General features: G+C 41.3%; 2 protein-coding genes across 2 annotated transcripts in view; one reads left to right on the top strand and one right to left on the bottom strand.

Moving 5' to 3' along the window:
- SLC17A1 (solute carrier family 17 member 1) overlaps positions 1-21,267 on the bottom strand; it is a 212,627-nt gene that overhangs the window by 33,899 nt on the left and 157,461 nt on the right. The gene's annotated exons all lie outside the window — the stretch shown is intronic.
- The window catches only part of SCGN (secretagogin, EF-hand calcium binding protein), a 34,946-nt gene that overhangs the window by 10,263 nt on the left and 3,416 nt on the right, over positions 1-21,267 (top strand). The window contains exons 5-8 of the mRNA XM_082848482.1: positions 10,734-10,789; positions 16,487-16,532; positions 16,775-16,834; positions 18,566-18,634. Coding sequence (XP_082704608.1) covers positions 10,734-10,789; positions 16,487-16,532; positions 16,775-16,834; positions 18,566-18,634 — 231 coding nt within the window. The remainder of the gene's footprint in view (positions 1-10,733; positions 10,790-16,486; positions 16,533-16,774; positions 16,835-18,565; positions 18,635-21,267) is intronic.

Below are 21,267 nucleotides of genomic sequence, written 5' to 3'. Positions count from 1 at the left end.
GGGCAAGTGAGTGGATGCATATGCAGCACTTGGCAGAGTATCAGGGGAATAATAAATGTTCAGTACATGTTAGCTCTTCCTGTAGCGGTTGTTGTGGCCCTTGTCATTATTTCACTCGCCCCTCATGCCACATGACCCCAGGACTATTTCAGCGTCAAAGCTCCCTGGAAAATGGTGAAGTAGGAGAAGCTGCCTTTGGTGAACTCATCCTCATATTCTGTTTCAGTTCCTAACTTGATGCTTTTCTCCCAGTGTTAATCAACACTCTGTATTGAACTGGATCTGGCTTCTCTACCATTTGTCTCCCCCTGAGCCCCTTCCCATCCCCAGATGTGGGCTTCATTCCAATCAAACCCTGTAGGTTTCCTAATTAACAAGCAAGGAAATTGCTGATAAAGGTCAATTTACTTTTTTTTTTTTTTTTTACAAATTACTTGTAAAAGTACTTTACAATTACTTGTGCAATTGCTACACTTATTATAGAAAGAGCTCTTGAGTAGACGCATCTTACTGAACCTTCCGGTGAACAGCCACGGAAGCGCATCACTGAGAGGAGTTTACGGATCCCTGTTAAAATGTGCACCACTAGGTTCATCTATTTAGGCCTTTAAATGATGTTTCCAAATACTGTATTCATTCTAACAACCCCTTTATAGCACTGGCATTGTTCCTGCTCCTTTGTATATCTGATGACTGAGGCTTGGAAAGGGTAAGTGACTAAGTCACCACCAAGTTGAATCCCTAGACTCGTTTTATAAAAATCAGATTCACTGGGAAAGGTTAAGTTGCCTAGCCTAAGGCACCAGTTACACTGGAAGTTGGGCTCTCCTGGCTTTCAACCCTGCATCTTCCTGGCTCTCTCTCTGTACTCTGACTACTCCAAATGCTGCTTCCAGCCAAGGGCATTAGCCCCGGGAAGGAAGAATGTGCTCTTGACCATGACACCTTGTAAATGGCCTGGACAGGAGCAAAGCTGATGCCAAGGACAGAGTCACACCCCAGGCCAGGGTCTCAATCAAGGAAATTATCTGGCTTTCTACTATGTTGACTTGTTGTAACAGCATGCAAAACGCTGTTTGAAATCCTGAGTAAATAGGTACTTAGCACTAAAGAGTGAAAGTTCCAGTGAAACCCTCTAATAGAATGAATAATCTGAAAAAGGAAATTAGACTGAAAACTGCCTGGGGGAGAGAATAACAAGGAGATTATTCTTCCAGTTGGGCATTTTTTTCAACATTGATTTAGCAATGTCAGCACTGGCTGTTGTTATCTTGATTTTATTAATGTATAAAACAGGCCCTACACAATGAAATGCTTGCATTTAGGGTCTCCAGCATGTTTCCAGTATTTCTTTGAATACCTTTGACTCTGAGGGGCTTCCCTCCACCTCCAACTAGAATGCTAAGCCACTGCTTCCTGACCTTTTAACGCAGCTTGGCTATGTTTTCCTTACTTCTCTCCACCTGGTTCTTGCTCATCCTTCAAGATTTAGTTAGACGTCGTCTTGCCCTAGAAGATCTTCCATAACCTTCTTCTATAGCGGATCCAAGTGCCTCTCGTCTGTGTCCCTATATTATCTTGTGTATTTCACTGTCTTAACATCATAGGCATCCATTTAATTCATTCCACAAAGATTCCTTAAAATCTGCTATGCCTCAGGCACTCTTCTAGTCATCAAGGATTCAACAGTGAGTGAAATAGACAAAGGAGAGACTGACACTAACAATAAACACAGTAAATAATAAATTACATTTCATGATAGAGGGTAATAGCGCGATGGAAAAAATTGAAAAGTAGACCAGGCAGTGCCAGCAGGGCAGCTAGGATGGGAGCTTGGGGAGGTGCAATTTTCAATAGGGTGGTCAGGGGAGGCCCTTCAAGAAGATGCAACATGAGAGAGGACCGAAGGTGCAGCCAGCAGAGTCCCTGGGTCAGGGGTGTGCCGGGGATTTCCAGGAACAGGAAGAGACCAGTGTGGCTGGATCAGAGTAAGCAAGGATGAGATGTAGGCCAGACCAGGCTGGGCTTTTGGGGCCATTGTGAGAACTTGGGGTTTTAGTGGGAGGGAGATGGAGAGCCACTGGAGGATTTGAAGCAGAGGATGCCATGATCTAGCTGCTGTGTTGAGAAGAACCCAAAATGGGCAAGGAGGGAATCAGGAAGACCTGTTAAGAGGCCATTGCTCCATCCAGGTGAGAGAGGATGGCAGCTTGGACCAGGGTCGGGTAGCAGAGGAGGTGAGAACTAGATCTGTCTGAAGACGGAATCAGTAGGGTTTCCTGATGAAGCAGCTGGGAGTCAAGGATGACACTGCCACTGTCTATGGATCCTGTACTCCACTAGGCTGTGATTCCTCAAGGGCAAGGTGGCATCTTATCTTTGTGTTCTCAGCCCTCCCACGGAGCCTGGCACACAGTGGGCTACTTAATGCGAATTGTCTGAACTGAATTTTCAGTTATTACCTCATAAACAGCTAGGAATAAACCCTAACAATATGACTAAAATTTGCCCTTGGGACCCTCCTGCCTCCCTTGTCCGTGTCCCATGGGACCCTCCAGCTCCATCACGACTCTCGATCCCTCTTGAGGTGCCTCGCATACTGCATATTGCACATCGCAGCATTTTGCCCAGACCCAGCTTTCCTCAAGCAGTGCTTCACGTTCCGAAATTCTCCTTTTTCTCTTTCCTTGTTTAAAACCAGACCTCCAGGGCAGAACCAGAAAGGGAGCCTGGAAGTGCTGAGCTCCCTCCTTATGTCTCTCAGTGGGGTCCTTCATCACAAAGACTCACCCAGAAGGATCCCAACCAGGCAGTGGGTAGGAGCCGTGCTGAGCCCAGGGGACAGAGGCAGACAGGGAGATGGGAGCCCCGCGCTGATGACAGGAGGTAGGAGGGACAGGAGTGAGGGCTAGAGCTGGAGGCATGGAGACAGAGCAGAGCAAATCGAGAAGGGACAGTCAGAGCAGGGCGAGCCTAGCATATGCCCCTGTGGATCTGCAAGTCGCGTTACTCTGCTCCTTTTCTTAAGCTGGGTCTGAGATGGTTTTTCTGGGCTGAGAGGTAGGGTCTCAAAGTGACCGAGAATATCCCCTCCCTCACCAAAACCCCACTCTCTTAATGCTGCTCTGTCAGGTTAGAATGTGCTCTGTAAGCTAGTTCATACAAAGATATGAGTTCATTCCTTCAACAAATATTTAGGGAGAACCTACCAAGGAAGATACGGTCTCTGACCTTATGGAGTTTTCCAACTGGGAGGAAATTTGGTAAGAACGGGAAAGGGAGCAAACATCCCCTCTGGTCCCTCCCTTTCATCCCCACTGTGTGCATCACTGCCCTACAGTATCGACCCATAAGTAGGAATTGAGTTCAATTTTCCTTTCAGCCCTTAAATACAGCAATTTCACCTTGAGATCCAATTAAAAGATTCTTGAAAAGTTTTCTGGATTTTTTAACAAATAAGATGGACTGCAATGAAGCAGCAGTTCTAGAGCTTCAGCAAAGGCAGGACAAGAAAAGGTAGGCGGACAAAGGGGAAAGGCCAGGAGAGGGATAAATTAGGAATTTGGGATTAACAGATACACACTACTATATAGATATATAGATATAATAGATGAACAACAAGGACCTACTGTATAGCACAGGGAACTATATTTAATATCTTGTAATAACCTATAATGGGAAAGAATCTGAAAAATATATATACACACACACATATACGTATAACTGAATCACTTTGTTGTAAATCAACTATACTTCAATTAAAAAAAAAGAGGTAGGTGAAAAGAATTAAACTTAAATTTTTTTAAAGATGTCTTCTTAACAGAGTACACACAGTACTTTATTTTCATTGAAACGTAGCCAGTGTTTGCTCTAGTATTAAATATTTTAATCCTAATAATTGAGAGTTCCTTCTGTGCTGGGCCCTGTGTGAAGCACTTTTCAAACATCTTATGATTCTCACATGAACCTTATGAAATAAGTATTTTTAAACCCCTATTTTGTAAATGAAAAAACTGAGGATTACAGGTCAGAGATGATAAGGACAGAGTGGAAATTCAGACCCAAATCCAGCTTCAAACTGTATTCAACCCATCACATTCACATCTGAAAGTCTCAATGTCAAATTATTAAAATGAAAACTTTCAAAAGAGGGAGGGCTGAGCTCTATGAGATCAAGAAGAGACACAAATCTCTATGAATAAAGTGAAGAGCAAGGTGAGGACAAAGCCATGTTAGGAGATTAGGATTCTCTTAGTAGTTTTTTTTTTTTTTTTTTTTTTTTTTTTTTTTTGCGGTACGCGGGCCTCTCACTGCTGTGGCCTCTCCCGTTGCAGAGCACAGGCTCCGGACGCGCAGGCTCAGCGGCCGTGGCTCACGGGCCCAGCCGCTCCGTGGCACGTGGGATTTTCCCGGACCGGGGCACCAACCCACGTCCCCTGCATCGGCAGGCAGACTCTCAACCACTGCGCCACCAGGGAAGCCCCTCTCTCAGTATTTTTAAAGATAAGATAATACAGGAGCTCTGACAGCCACAACAGAATTTATTACCCAGAAAAATGGATTTTTCTCCTCATGAAGTCCCTGAATACTCCTAAGAATTGACAACTTCTTAAACACCAAAATGGAAACAAATTAATGAAAGAAACAAGAAAGGGTTCCACAAAATTGTTCTGGAGAAAAGAGGAACACTGATTAAACTGGGGAAGGGAGAAAGAGAAGAAGAGTGAATTGTGGCTGCATAAAGCCCCAGGGGTCACATCAGTCAAACATCCCATTATAAGGGGCAGGAGAAGGCAGGGAGGAGAAGTGTAGACTGCTTAGAAAGTCAGTACTGGGCTGAAAAGAAATTCTGCACATCATGCATCAGCCCCGCAGCCCTAGTTGCCCAGAGCGCTTCTCTTCACAGCTCTACGGTTTACATTTCAGAAACCTCAGGCTGGCAGCTCTTACAATGGAATGCCCTGAGCTGAAGAAAACCTATGAAATGAAAAAAGAAATGGCAATGTACACCTTTGATGGCTTTGAGCTTGGATCCAGAAGCTTAGAGTCCTGTGAAGTAGCTGAGGGGAATCCGAGTGGTCTTAGCCAACTTTTGAGTATCTAGAGGTTGAGAAATGACAGTTGACCAAGACTGTCCTGTTTCTCCTGTTATATGTGTCTGTTTCTTTGCTAAAACCCTGGGGGTCTTCTGCTCATGCGTGCTGCAGTTAAGTATTCAGTTTTGCTCTAAATTGTCCCATGAAGGCCCATGATCAATTAAACTCCAGGTAGCCCCTCACTGGTTCTTTATGTGCTGGGGTGATAGGTAAGTGTTGAGGAATCTACTGAAAGAGTTTCCACACAAGGATCTGAGTTTGCCCTCAAGACTAGATGAGTTTAATGAGATTTTGGCCCACCTATTTCATTTTTCTTTCTTAAATTGTAAAGGCGACTTATACTTTTCCAATGAACAGATATGGGAACTGGACCACAGTTTGTTTTTTTTTTTTTTTTAAAGACTCTTTACATTTCCTTAGAGACTTCTGGGTATACTGACTTTTAGAAACTCAACATTCTGAGAAAAACCTTCTAGGATCCGAGCTCTAAGTGATACACCAAGTGTGAAATCACTTTAAGGCTGCTTTAATGGCTTTTTAATGAGCAATGGACACAGTCACAGCAGCACTGCATTAAAGATTTGGTTCTGAGGTTTAGCATCAAATGCTTCACTTAAGAGATGTAACCTACTAATGAATTCAAATTGACCCAAATAAGGATTGGCACACTTGAAAGCTGTCTGAAACATAACAATCAACAAGTCAAGGCAGAACATCCAATCAGAAGAGAAAAGCTGAGGTCTGCAGACCTTGTCTCATGTAAACTCGTAATTAATGTTCTGTACAAGGAAGGAAACTATTAACAAAATCCAATTATGACAGCTAATTAAGAGAGGCTGTCAACACCTGGCAGGGGGAAAGATTAGCTGTCTGAATAGAATATTATTTGGTAATACTGAGCTTTGTAAAATGTAAGTTAATACATGTGGGAGATATTAAGCGCATGTCCCTAATTAGAGCACGGAACTTGAACTACTGTAAAACAATAAAATAAAATCTCAGAATGTGGCAGGCAAAGAGAATACCCCCAGCCTCTACCCTGGTCCCAGCTCTCATCCCTTCATGCCTGGATTAAAGCACCTGCTTCCTTCCCCCTAGGTCTCCGATCCAGGCCAATCTGAGACATGTCTGTGCTTTTTTTCTTTTTTAATTTAACTTTTATTGGAGTCTAGTTGATTTACAATGCTGTGTTAGTTTCAGGTGTACAGCAAAGTGAATCGGTTGTACATATACATATATCCACTCTTTTTTAAGATTCTTTTCCCATATAGGCCATTATAAAGTATTGAGTAGAGTTCCCTGTGCTATATAGTAGGTTCTTATTGTAAAAAAAATAGTTATCTATTTTTTATATAGTAGTGTGTATATGTCAGTCCCAATCTCCCAATTTATTCCCCCCTCCGCCACCAGGCTGTCTTGAGATCTCTTCTATTCCACGTCCACCCTCACTCTACCGTTGATCTCAACCAGTCTGATGGTTTTAAATACTAACTAAAGGTGACTGCCTCCAATTTATATCTCTGACTCAGAGCACTTCTCTGAGCTGCCTGCATATACTTGGATGTGTGTCTCCACTTGGATGCCCAATAAGCCTCTCAAACTTAGCATGTCCAGAACTGACATTCTGACCTTCCCCCACAGTCCTGTTCCATTGGTGATCTTCCTCACCCCAGTGGATGTGAACCATACCTTTCAAGTTGCCCCTCCTTCAAGATTTATCTGAAGTCCCATCTCCTCTCTCAGTGTTTGTCAATATTCTAACACATTGTTCTGTTTCTTTGACTCAGTGGTCATGGAGATAATGTTGAATCTTACTTCAGATATTCATTTTTGCCTCTCCAATTACACTGTAAGCTCCTAAAAGCCTGTACCACCTTAATGATTTCTGAGAATCTCTCACAGTGCCTCACGTGTTGTCAGACACATGGTACTTATTCAACATACAATTGTTGATTCAGTAATATGGGGGACCCTCTAAATCCTTTTTGAGATTGTGTATGGCAACAATTTCCAGACTTTTTAAGAATGAGGAACTCTTTTTAAGTAAAAAAAAAAAAAAAAGATAACCGATAAGGAGTGATTTCTAAGAATACTGCTTAATGAAAAAATGCAAGTTGGAAAATAATACATAGAATGGGGTCCTATTTGTCCAAAAAATAAAGATGGACATATTAAAATGTTTAAAAAGTTTCTGGAAGGATACACAGTCCTGTGAATGGTAGTTACCTTTACAACAGGGACAGGAAGGACTTATACTTTGTACTCTTCACTCTGCTGAACTATCTGCATAATTTTGACCTTGCACCGCATCTCAAATTATCAATTGTTTAAAAAATTCACGGACTGCCTCTCCCACCACATGACAACAGTCATACTTTGGATCTACTGTTTCTGGTAAGAAGTGACTATTTGGGTTGGCCACAAAGTTCGTTCAGGTTTTTCTGTAAGATGTCATGGAAAAACCTGAATGAACTTTTTGGCCAACCCGATATTAACCCAGTAATGGTTTTAAATGAATTTGCATTTCACAATCACCATGCCATCTTTAAGTAATCGAAAAATTAAGGTAAACCTATTATTCAATCTAAGGAGAATGCTGGGTAGATCTATAGTCTCTGAGGGGTCTCTTGAGGGGAACCATAGATCTACAGAATTTTAAGGAGTTTGTCAGTAAGTCATTGTGTTCCATTTCCAGGAGACTTTATAGAACCTTTCATGTACTTAGTACTCAAAAATGTGTGGATGTTCAATCTTGGAAAAGGCAGTGGCAGAAGTGAGAACAGTGGTTAAGGGCCCTTCACAACTTTTCAACAATCAGCCCTTCAGAATGGAATCTTGTCCCCACAGCCAGCACCATGAGTCACCACAGCCCTCCAGGAGGGACCTGTGCCACGACCATGTGACCACTAAGGTCAGAGGGAAACTCACATAAATAGAATCTTTTTTTGCTTTCCCAGGGAAAGAGGGCAATTAGAAAAGGTAAACACCACATCTCTGGCATAATCTATAGCACCAGATGTTTTATTTCATAACCAACCATGAAGCAAACTACATTAACTATAAGCTACCCAGACTCTATAAAGCTAAGAGCCTGGTTTATGGGAAGAGCTCTAGAGCTCTGGTGACAGATACGCTTGGATTCAAAGCTTGCTACTTTCTTAGACAAATCAATCTTCCTACATTCCAGTTTCTTGCGTGTGTGGCATGCAGCTCTTTCTTACCTTCAGAGAATGTGGTGATGATTAAATGAAATAACATACAAAGTTTTGGCTGCTCTACAAATGGTCACTATTAGAGTTTAAAAAATTAAGAAGCCATTATGCCCACCCCCCACCCCAAATTGCCAGACATTCAAAATTCATCAAAGGTCGTTAGTAACTTCCGTGAGTTAGTACGGACCTGTTTACAAACAACTTTCTCAGTTACTGAGATCATGAACTATTAGGAGCCTACTCTTCCCTCCCTCTTAGAAACCGGTCATTTTCTGAGGCTTTTTCTTTTTCATAATCAAGTTTTGGGAGGAAGAAAATCCTGGTAAATTCATATACCTGGATTAGCAACCAGTTACTACTCTATTGATGGCTTCTGGTGGAAGATACCCTCGTGGCGGTTGCCGTGAACTTGCATATGAAACAGTGCTGTGGTGCGTGTAATTTGGGTGTTCTGAACACCACCGTTCAGTAGTCAAACAGCATCCTTTGAGGAGATGCTGACCATCGATTACTCAGGGGTGAAGTGCAAGGACAGGTGCCACTGAGGTCCCTGGATACCTACGAACCCAGTCTTCCCAAGAACTCAGTCCTCCCATTAGCCACACTGGAACCTGCTCTGAAGGACTCTGTTTGCTGACTTTACCAGGAAAAGTGCTCAGCATCAATCTTACTCCCCTTCAAGTGCTTTGACAAAGTCACGAAATCATTAATGTTCAGAGCTGGATGCACTCTGGGCCCTAATTCGGTCAGTGGTTATTGGACTGTTGGGTTCCAAGAAACCCTTGGGTTCAGAGGCAACACTTCAGGATTGAGAGGGAACCTAGAGGACAAAGCTCCAGCCCACTTCCACCCACTACTTGTACAGCTCCATTTCTTTGCTTTATACATTCAAGCACCGTGCAGAATTTCATTTGAAAACAGGGTTCTTCTGATAAGGAGAGTTAAAATCATGGGCACAGTTATAGCTGGAGAAGCTGCACCCAAAGAGATCATATGACTTTACTAATGTGACAAGAGGTCTGATTTCTGGTCTGGTGCAATAGGCATGTCTCAAGCTTCCCTTGTTATGTGTATTTCTTGTAGTCAAAGATGTCCCAGTCAACTAGAAGAGTAGACACACAGGAATATGTGTATTAATCACCCCCATGTGTACACACACAGGGGTAGTAAAATTAAGCAAGTGATTTTTTTTTTTCTGATTCTGATTCTTACGTGAACCACATAACCAATTTTCTGATGGGCAGAAGCATAATTTACACATCAGTGTTCAGTTCTTCCTTGAGCCAATTTTGAGCAAAGGGCTTTTCCCCCTTACACGTGCTGTGTAAGTTTGCACAGCAATAAAGATGGGCCCATGTCTTTCAAGCTGAGCTACTATTTGCTTAAAACTCAAGATAATCTAGCTTTCTAAGAACAAACCTCTTATATCTTGTTTAAAACTTTGTCTGATCTACGCAAGAGGGAGGAGATATGGGGATATATGTATATGTATAGCTGATTTACTTTGTTATAAAGCAGAAACTAACACACCACTGTAAAGCAATTATACTCCAATAAAGATGTTAAAAAAAACAAATTTAGCCTGATCTAATAAATTCAAACAGCCTCTTTGAATAAGGCTAAGTCTCTGCCAAAGGAAAAGCTCAGTCTCTTAGATTTCTCCATCCTCTGGATCCAACCAAGACCCTTCTCTAAAAATGTCATCAAGCTGGGTAAGGAGAGAAAAAGCAGCTTACAGGACCTCATGGTGAAGGGGAGGAGTCGAGGTCCCAAGGCACAATGCTCTGGTTTCCATGGTGATGCCTGCTGAACACACAGTTGCTGCTACTTGGCTGACATTCATGGTTGAAGCCATCCTCTAACTCTTGCTGGATGCAGACCACTAATTCTCTGCCATATCCTCCTTCCAGCTTGCTGACTCAGTGATCCACCCCCATCCTCTGTTCCAGCATCACCTCATACGCAGCTAGCCCCATAGAAGGTCCACTGGTCCTTGACTCAGCCTCCAAACCCTTGGGTGCTCAGAGGGTCCCAGGAAAGCTAAGCCCCAGCAACTCTGTCCGCTCAAAGTTGTCCTTCCTTAGCTAGTTCTCCTCTCCCTCCAGATCCCCTTCCAGCAGAGCTAGGTCACACATCTACTTTACTCTGTCATCTCTGCTTCTTTCTCTCTTTTCCTTCCTACAATCCTCTGAGGCCTACACAAGGCAGCCTTTCTCCTACATCATATCCTCCTCAGCTACTTTTGCCTTCATGGAAAACTATTTCTTCTATACTCTACAGAGAGTACTCTATGATATGAGTCAACCTCAGCCAATTTAGACAAATATATAACCAGAAGAGCAAAACAGAAAAGCACTTTAGTGACTTTTAAAATAAATTCCCATTGCAAGTATTTCTTACACTCCTTTCCCCTTCTGCATTCCAGATGAAGATCTTTGACAAAAATAATGATGGCCGGTTGGATCTTAATGACTTGGCAAGGTGAGTAGTGTGAAAATGGTGTCATAGGTTCAGAAACATGTTCCTAGGGGTTTGCTGACACCATACACTTCTTTTTGAAAGGCAGAGATCAAGTCTCACCTGAAGTCTTAAAGAATAGGTGAATCTTTAGGGGTAACAGATATCTTTGTGAAGATCATAAAAGTACTTCTCCCCAGAAGAGCACAATGCACAACATTTTCAAAATATTTTATAAATGGGCCAGCCCTGCCCTCAAAGGCCAGACATTCATGGTCCTACATAAGTGTCCCACAACAAAAAAAAGTCCTGAATCCCATTCAATGGTTCTGAGAATACTGAATCGTTAGTTCAGGACAGATAACAACAGAATCAGACTCACAGCTGCACCCTGTGGTCACTGAGTGTTGGTGTATCCTCCGTGGGGTGCCAAGTGTCTGCAGGTTAGAAGTGGAAGAGGGGAGGATGACAGCAGAAGAGGTCCAGTATCTGCAAAAGTGCTCTGTGAGGCTGGTATTGTGGTGACACATGATGATGTCAGCATGTTTCTGTCAAGTCTAGCCGAACACAAAACAACCTCTGATTGTCCACAAAAAGGTAAAAAGAGATTCTGAGCAGATAGAGAGTTGAAATCATTGGATCAAGAATACATGGATAAGGGAGGAACACTCCCAAACTCATTCTACGAGGCCACCATCAATCTGATACCAAAACCAGACAAAGATGTCACAAAGAAAGAAAACTACAGACCAATATCACTGACGAACATACATGCAAAAATCCTCAACAAAATACTAGCAAACAGAATCCAACAGCACATTAAAAGGATCATACACCAGGATCAAGGGGGGTTTATTCCAGGAATGCAAGGATTCTTCAGTATACAAATCAATCAATGTGATAAACCATGTTAACAAATTGAAGGAGAGAAACCATATGATCATCTCAATAGATGCCGAGAAAGCTTTCAACAAAATTCAACACCCATTTATGATAAAAACCCTCCAGAGAGTAGGCATACAGGGAACTTTCCTCAACATAATAAAGGCCATATATGACAAACCCACAGCCAACATCGTCCTCAATGGTGAAAAAATGAAACCATTTCCACTAAGATCAGGAACAAGACAAGGTTGCCCACTCTCACCACTGTTATTCAACATAGTTTTGGAAGTTTTAGCCACAGCAATCACAGAAGAAAAAGAAGCAAAAGGAATCCAAATTGGAAAATAAGAAGTAAAGCTGTCACTGTTTGCAGATGACAGGATACTATACATAGAGAATCCTAAAGATGCCACCAGAAAACTACTAGACCTAATCAATGAACTTGGTAAAGTTGCAGGATACAAAATTAATGCTCAGAAATCTCTTGCATTCCTATATACTAATGATGAAAAACCTGAAAGAGAAATTAAGGAAACATTCCCATTTACCACTGCAACAAAAAGAGTAAAATACCTAGGAATAAACCTACCTAGGGAGACAAAAGACCTGTATGCAGAAAACTATAAGACACTAATGAAAGAAATTAAAGATGATACAAACAGATGGAGAAATATACCATGTTCTTGGATTGGAAGAATCAATATTGTGAAAATGACTATATTACCCAAAGCAATCTACAGATTCAATGCAATCCCTATCAAATTACCAATGGCATTTTTTACAGAATAAAACAAAAAATCTTAAAATTTGTATGGAGACACAAAAGACCCTGAATAGCCAAAGTGGTCTTGAGGGAAAAAAATGGAGCTGGAGGAATCAGACTCCCCACCTTCAGACTATACTACAAAGCTACAGTAATCAAGACAATACAGTACTGGCACAAAAACAGAAATATAGATCAATGGATCAGGATAGAAAGCCCAGAGATAAACCCATGCACCGATGGTCAACTAATCTATGACAAAGGAGGCAAGGATACAAGGGAGAGAAGACAGTCTCTTCAATAAGTGGTGCTGGGAAAACTGGACAGCTACATATAAAAGAATGAAATTAGAACACTTCCTAACACCATACACAAAAATAAACTCAAAATGGATTAAAGACCTAAATGTAAGGCCAGACACCATTAAACTCTTAGAGGAAAACATAGGCAGAACACTCTATGACATAAATCACAGCAAGATCCTTTTTGACCCACCTCCTAGAGAAATGGAAATAAAATCAAAAATAAACAAATGGGACCTAATGAAACTTAAAAGCTTTTGCACAGCAAAGGAAACCATAAACAAGACGAAAAGACAACCCTCAGAATGGGAGAAATATTTGCAAATGAAGCAATGACAAAGGATTAATCTCCAAAATACACAAGCAACTCATGCAGCTCGATACCAAAAAAACAAACAACCCAATCCAAAAATGGGTAGAAGACCTGAATAGACATTTCTCCAAAGAAGATATAGATTGCCAACAAACACATGAAAAAATGCTCAACATCATTAATCATTAGAGAAATGCAAATCAAAACTACAATGAGGTATCACCTCACACCGGTCAGAATGGCCATCATCAAAACATCTACAAACAATAAATGCTGGAGAGGGTGTGGAGAGAAGGGAACCCTCTTGCACTGTTGGTGGGAATGTAAATTGATACAGCCACTATGGAGAACAGTATGGAGTCCTTAAAAAACTAAAAATAGAACTACCATACGACCCAGCAATCCCACTACTGGGCATATACCCTGAGAAAACCATAATTCAAAAAGAGTCATGTACCAAACTGTTCACTGCAGCTCTATTTACAATAGCCAGGACATGGAAGAAACCTACGTGTCCATCGACAGATGAATGGATAAAGAAGATGTGGCTCATATATACAATGGAATATTACTCAGCCATAAAAAGGAACGAAACTGAGTTATTTGTAGTGAGGTGGATGGACCTAGAGAGCATCATACAGAGTGAAGTAAGTCAGAAAGAGAAAAGTAAATACCGTATGCTAACACATATATATGGAATCTAAAAAAAAAAAAAAGGTTCTGAAGAACCTAGGGGCAGGACAGGAATAAAAACGCAGACGTAGAGAATGGACTTGAGGACACGGGAAGGGGGAAGGGTAAGCTGGGATGAAGTGAGAGAGTGGCATGGACTTATATATACTACCAAATGTGTGAGAAGCAGTCACATAGCACAGGGACATCAGCTCGGTGCTTTGTGACCACCTAGAGGGGTGTGATAGGGAGGGTGGGAGGGAGGGAGATGCAAGAGGGAAGAGATATGGGGACATATGTATATGTATAACTGATTCACTTTGTTATAAAGCAGAAACTGACACACCATTGTAAAGCAATTATACTCTAATAAAGATGTTAAAAAAAAAAGAATACATGGATAGAACCCTTAGAGGGAGCAACTATAATACCAGGTTCCTCAGGGTCAGGCTGGATGGCAATTGTACACTGGACAGTGAAGCAGAGCACTAGTCATGGCCATTCTATCCCTGTGATAAACAAAAAGCTCCCCTGCAGATTTACAAACACCCTCTACTATAGTCCTGCCTAGCTGGTAGGGACTATGCCTTAATCTCCTGAATAGCTTCTCACGCAGCGGAGTGTTATGTACATGGGAGGATTCAGTGAATAGTTCTGGACTGAAGAAAGGGTTAAGTGGCATTGAACAGAGATGCAAAGCAATAAGACAGTTGCTACATTATTTTAAAACCAATTAGCTATGGAATTTGAAAATGACAATTGGGGTAAGTAGAACAAAGGTGTTCATGTCCTAATTCCCAGGACCAGTGAATATTTTATGTTATATGGCAAAGGTAACTAAGGTTGCAGATAGAATTAAGGTCACTAATTAAAAACCTTAAAATAAAGAGATCATTCTGGAGTACCTGGGTAGGTGCAGTGTGATGACAAGGGTCCCTTAAACATGGAAGGAGGAGGCAGAAGATCAGAATCACAGAGAAATTTGAAGATGTTATATTGCTGGCTTTGAAGCAGAGGAAGGGGCCACAAGCCAAAGAATGCAGGCAGCTTCTAGAAGCTGAAAAGGGCAGGAAAACAGATTCCCGCCTAGAGCCTCCATAAGGAATACAGCCCTGTCAACACCTTGAAACACCAGTGAGATCCACTTCAGACTTCTGAGTTCCAGTACTATAAGATATTAATTTGTGTTGTTTTAAGCCACTAAGTTGGCGGTAATTTGTTATAGCAGCAATAAGAAACGAATTCAATGACAAAAAGCTCTTAAAACATTTACACATGGGAATCTTCTTTCTCTGCCCCCAGTTGTGAAATGTAGCCCGATTACTCCTAGACAATCACCTCTAGAGTATATGTCCTCTGACTGGCAACATACTTTAGACGGCTTGGTACCAGCAAAGAGATGAGGACAGTATTCCTTGCAGGGTCTCAGGGTATTCTACCCTCTATTTGGCTCAACTTAATTCTCTCTACCCTGGGCATCCAAAGGAGTAAAACTTTCCAAATTGTTGTATGATATTTTTTTCTGCCTTTCTCTCTATATACCCATGATTATAAAGTCGACACAAATCCAATGCTTCAGTCTTTTGAAACTGATTCTATTCCACTGAAGTATAATTGTAGTTATGCAGGAAAGAGAAATACATAATTTTTTATTGAGTATAATTTATATACTATGTAATTTTCCCTTTTAAAAAGTATAGATATGGTTATTCTGAATCCCTTGCATTTCCACATTAATTGCAGATCATCAATTATCAGATTACCAATTTCTGCAAAAACAGGCAACTGGGATTTTTATAGGAACTGTGTTGGATCTGTAGATAAATTTGAGGAGCATTGCCATCTTAAAAATATTAAGTCTTCTAACTCATGATCACAGGATGTCCTTAATACTATTATTTAATTCTTCTCTGTTTTTCTTCAACATCGTTTTATAGTTTTCAGTCTATAAGTCTTAGGTCTCTTTTGCCATATTTATTCCTAAGTATTTTATTCTTTTTGATACTGTTGTAAATGGAATGGTTTTTTTTTTTTTTTTTTTTTTCGGTACGCGGGCCTTTCACTGTTGTGGCCTCTCCCGTCGCGGAGCACAGGCTCCGGACGCGCAGGCTCAGCAGCCATGGTTCACGGTCCCAGCCGCTCTGCGGCATGTGGGATCTTCCCAGACCGGGGCACGAACCCGCGTCCCCTGCATCGGCAGGTGGACTCTCAACCACTGAGCCACCAGGGAAGCCCTGGAATGGTATTCTTAATTTCTTTTTTGGATTGGCCATTACTAGTATATCGAAATGCAACTGAATTTTGCATATTGATCGTGTACCTGCAACCTTGCTGGAATTTTTAGATGTCTGTCTATGGTGACTACTAATCCTTGTGAAAGTCCTTCCTGTCTTTTTGTTTTTTTTGTTTTTTTTTTTTGGCATTACGCGGGCCTCTCACTGCTGTGGCCTCTCCCGTTGTGGAGCACAGGCTCCGGACGCGCAGGCTCAGCGGCCATGGCTCACGGGCCCAGCCGCTCCGCGGCATGTGGGATCTTCCCAGACCGGGGCACGAACCCGTGTCCCCTGCATCGGCAGGCGGACTCTCAACCACTGCGCCACCAGGGAAGCCCTCTTTTTGTTTTTATATTGTACAAATTCCTATTTTTTAAGCACCTACCCTATTCTGCAGAATAACCTGGAAGTTGCCTGCCCTTTTCCTCACACCAGAGTTATAAATCTACTTGTAATTGAGAGGTGATAGATATCATGTGGATAACGTTTTTTGAATTTTTTCCCCCCATTTAGGATTCTGGCTCTTCAGGAAAACTTCCTTCTCCAATTTAAAATGGATGTAAGTGGTGGCATTTCTCTAGGTGGATTTGTATCATTCATGTTGCTTTACAGATTTGAGAGGGAGGGAAGAAAGGTATCTAATTGTATTGCCTTTAATTTATCTAGAGACTGATAAGGCTCAGTGTCAGAATTAAGGGATGAGGAACTGTTGACTCAAAGTTTATAAAAGTTGTCTAAGACCGTGGAAGAATTGTACAAGTTTCACACTGCTGATTGACATGATGCTTTCTCCATATACAGGCTTGTTCCACTGAAGAAAGAAAGAGGGACTTTGAGAAAATCTTTGCTCACTATGATGTCGTAAGTGTGCCTTTTCAATATATTGTGCTGGTCATCTTTAGGTAGGAAGCCTTTTTAGCCCTTATGTGGGGTCATCCTACTTACAGACCCTAAACTTATACAACGAACAGCAATCGCACATGTGTGTTGCTATGTCAAGGTACCCAGCTTCTCTATGAAACTTCTGAGAACTAAGTAAAAACAGACATAGGAGTAGTACTTATGGTGGAGAAGAGAATAAAATAACATTATTATTATTATTTTTGCGGTACGCGGGCCTCTCCCTGTTGTGGCCTCTCCCGTTGCGGAGCACAGGCTCCGGACGTGCAGGTTCAGCGGCCATGGCTCACGGGCCCAGCCACTCCGCGGCATGTGGGATCTTCCAGGACCGGGGCACGAACCTGTGTCTCTTGCATCGGCAGGCAGACTCTCAACCGCTGCGCCACCAGGGAAGCCCTATTATTATTTTTTTGCTCCTTGTAACCAAGCTAAAAGAAAGTTTCTCCTTCTTGGTCTCTATCTATCATAGTATGCTCAAACACAAAAGCAAACAGTCAAATAAAAAAAACACAACCAACCTAAAGAAATAGGGGGAAAGTCAGACATATTTGGCACAAAATCTATTTCTCTTATAAGACTATTATTTGGTCCTTCTTTAGAGGGGAGAAAATAATAATTCTAAAGAAGGAAGTATGGCAAAGAGGTTGAATTTCTTCAGGACAAGGTGGGATAATGCACGGAGCAAGGAAAACAAAAAGAAAGTTGAGAAAGGTCGTAAGAGATCCTGAAACTAATCAGACTGGATATCTGTGTGTCATATTCTGAGCAGAAAAGAAAATCACCTGGAAGAGGCAGTCTAGCAAACTGTTTAAGTATATAGGACTCTGTGACCAATTACCTGGGTTTGAATCACGGCTCATGAGCTGTGTGACCTTGGGCAAATTTCTTAACCTCCCTGTGCCTCATTTTCCTTATCTATAAAATTAGGGTGATGGGGATAATGATAATACCTACCTCATGGGCTTGTTATATGAGAATTAAATGAATTCATGTTCGTAAGCTTTTCGAGGAGTTCCTGGCATATGGCAAGTACTGTATTAGTGTCTGGTAAATACACGAAGGGAATGAGTTTTTATAATATGTTAAAGGTTCAGGATTAGAAAAACTTGAGGAGAATGGATGACTTATCATTAACTGGAACTTTAGAGAAGAAACTGAAATATGTTAATATGTATTGTATTTTATATGCATTCTTATAAAATGGGTAGAAAAAATAAAAGATTTTATGCATGAACCATATAGTAATTCTAATATGCTCACTCAATCTAGTCTCTCTTGAATTTAAAATGTGTTTTGAGACTCATTAAATCATTGCTAAATCATAAAGCAAAATTTAAAAATGTCAATCTAGCCTTCAAAGGATCAGTGGATGTTCAATTAGCACTAGTCTGAACTGAGTCCTAGTATTTGGGAAGCAAATAAAGTCGGTACGTGTCATAGTAATGCTATTTGTAAGAGCCAAGGAACTCAAAACTACTGCTTCCCATTTGGTTAAATGGAGGGAGTTATTTCCAGTGCGTGCTTCTGATTTATGTGGCACGTTCACATCCTGCACAGAGACCATAAGTTGGAACATGCCATTTCCAAACTTGTTCGCAGTCACAAAAGATGTGGTCTATTTGTATAATTTATTCTTTAAGCTTTCCGACTTAAGAAAACGATATTTGGTTGATTGGATCTTTTATTTTTCAGAGTAAAACTGGAGCCCTAGAAGGCCCAGAAGTGGATGGGTTTGTCAAAGACATGATGGAGCTTGTCCAGGTAACTTCACGAGGCTGTGCAGATCAGCCCCATCATGGACTGGGGTTGCCGTTTTGACTCCACTGTTTATTTTGGGGAATCAGTAGGGCCAAAGATTAATGCTGGAGAAAATCTAGGGATGTAGTCTGTTTAACAAACTTTGAGCTTTCAAACTTTGAAGCCCAAAAAATCTCTCTTCTCTCTTAAGATCATTTGTAGTTTCAATTAAGTGAAGCCCCCATAGAAGCTTCTTGTTACCATCATTTGAATGTCATCTATTTTACCAAAGGAGCACAGTGCCACTATATATCTTGCTGCTTTAGTTTTTGATTACAGAAAGTCCTTCTCCTGTGGACTTGGTTATTAGAATAACTAAAACTTATAATTTCATGTAATAAATCCCATACTTGGGATTCTCTCTCTCTCTCTCTTTTTTTTTTTTTTTTTTTTTTAACACCAAGGGGCTGCTCTAACACCTAGCCTAAGATGGCTGTTTCGCCTAGCAAGGCAGTGATTGGGACTGATGATAGTTAGATCATATCTACATCACAGAGCTGTTTCACGTAGGGTAAACAATGTTTAAAAAAAGCAATCTCCTTTGAGATCCTGATGAATTGTACTGACTGGCTGCACGATCCAGTTAAACAGATACCTTCCAACTCCTGTGTGGGTGTTTTTCTATGAGACTGTATAGACACTGAATTTCATAGTCTCATATCCTTAGGGATTTCTTTTGAGGTTTGTATAGGACATAATCGTCATTTCCTGATTGGCCCAGATGGCAATAAATTTGAGTAGCAACAATTAGTAACGGTTTTTGGAGTCTCAGACCTTTTTGAAAAATCTGATTAAAACTATGGAGTTTTGCGGAGGGAGGGAGACGCAAGAGGGAAGAGATATGGGAACATACGTATATGTATAACTGATTCACTTTGTTATAAAGCAGAAACTAACACACCATTGTAAAGCAATTATACCCCAATAAAGATGTTTAAAAAAAAAACAAACTATGGAGTTTTGCCGTGGAAAAATGCCCAGATACCGATTTTTGCGTAAATCTCCAGGAAGTTTACATACTGCAGTTAAGCAGGCATGGATGAGATGTCTCTTATCAGGATGCCTAACTCTCATTAGTCCCATCCCAACTGGCCCCTTGCCACTGCTTTGTCCCCTTCACGTGGTGCTCCTGTTGGAGATTTCACCAACATTGGCACAGTCAGAATAGTTGCTGGGTGTTGGGGTGATATTGCCTTTCACACTGCTTGCTAAATTAAAATCCCATTCCACTCATTACCTATTTAATGCCAGAATGACTTCTCTAATAGAAAGTGAGCAATTATCTATGGGACATTAAAGGTGCACAGCAGAAGGCCTTGCCTAACTGAAGTTTTAATTTGCTTTTGATAGAATAAATGGGATGGGGAACCTGTTTTCCAGAGCTGTGTGGCCTCCTCTTTGCTGTGGAGCCAGGGCCCCTGATTGCCTGAGTGTAGAGCCCAGAGGCTTCAGGTCCTTTCAATTATCTTTCAACTGTCTCTGGGTTTGGCAATGGCTTCCAAAGGTTAATGGGAGATGATGGAAGTAAAACCTAAACCAGCAACGGAGCAGAGAAGATATTTTTCTAGAGAAAATTAAAGGGAAAAATTCATGACCATCTAAAAACCTGAGCTGGAGGCACAAATCCGCCTCACTCTTTGATGGACTTATATCACCTCTATGGGAAATCAGAGGATCCCCACCACTTTTGTTCTTGTCTTTCTATTTCTGTGGGGCTACTGGGGCAACAAAAAAGCACTTCTCCATGTCAGTACCAGACAATTTGAGACAGCTGGTTTCTAAGGATTGGGTCAGACTGTGGTCAGGAATACAAAAGCAGTTTATAGGAGGCTGATCTGTTGAGCTAAAAAGTATGTACACAGTAATTAGTTACTAATGTTCTCCCCTGAAGCCAGATGATTGAGGGTGCCTATCTTTATTGGATCTTTCTAGTCTTCCAGGATGCTTAAATATATATTCACATACAATTTGAAAGATGTAGAAGTATGACCACTGGGTCATTGAGACCACTGAGGATCTGACATTTCTCAGCTTCATAAAGTAGAGCCGTCTCCTGTGACTTATTTTATTTTCATCTTATAAGAAAGGGCCACAGGACAATTAAACTAGTATCTGGGATTTATTTTAAAAGCAACTATCAGAGCATGCCATGGGGTCAGCAGGGAGCTGGTTCAGTTTCTAAACATACAGTCCTGGTCAGGATCCCCGATGTTTGCAATAATAACCCTGAAGTAAGCTTCTTTTATAGCCTTTTAATTCTTGTACAGTCATATACGATGCATATGTTGAATCTGTGTTAACAAAACTATTTGGTTACCAGAACACCCACCCTTTTCTTTAACCTCTGGAAAAGGCTACCCAAGGCTGTCCTCCAACAGTGTGATCAGATAGCAAGTCCCTAAGGGAGCAGACACCATAATTTCTACACCAGAGTCTTTGAAAGCCTGTAGCTCACTTAGCACAGCAAGAAAATCAACACAAGAATCTACAACCTAAACTAGAAAGTGGGAAGGCAAGACATCGAAGATAACAAGCACCCACCAAGGAGAAGTAGCAATGTGAACAAAAATGTTGGAAGCCAAATAAAAGGGATGCCA

This window comes from Leucopleurus acutus (assembly GCF_964270905.1).
Source record: "Leucopleurus acutus genome assembly, chromosome: 10".
In the NCBI taxonomy this organism is placed as follows: Eukaryota; Metazoa; Chordata; class Mammalia; order Artiodactyla; family Delphinidae; genus Leucopleurus; species Leucopleurus acutus.
This window is presented reverse-complemented; position numbering and strand designations above follow the sequence as displayed.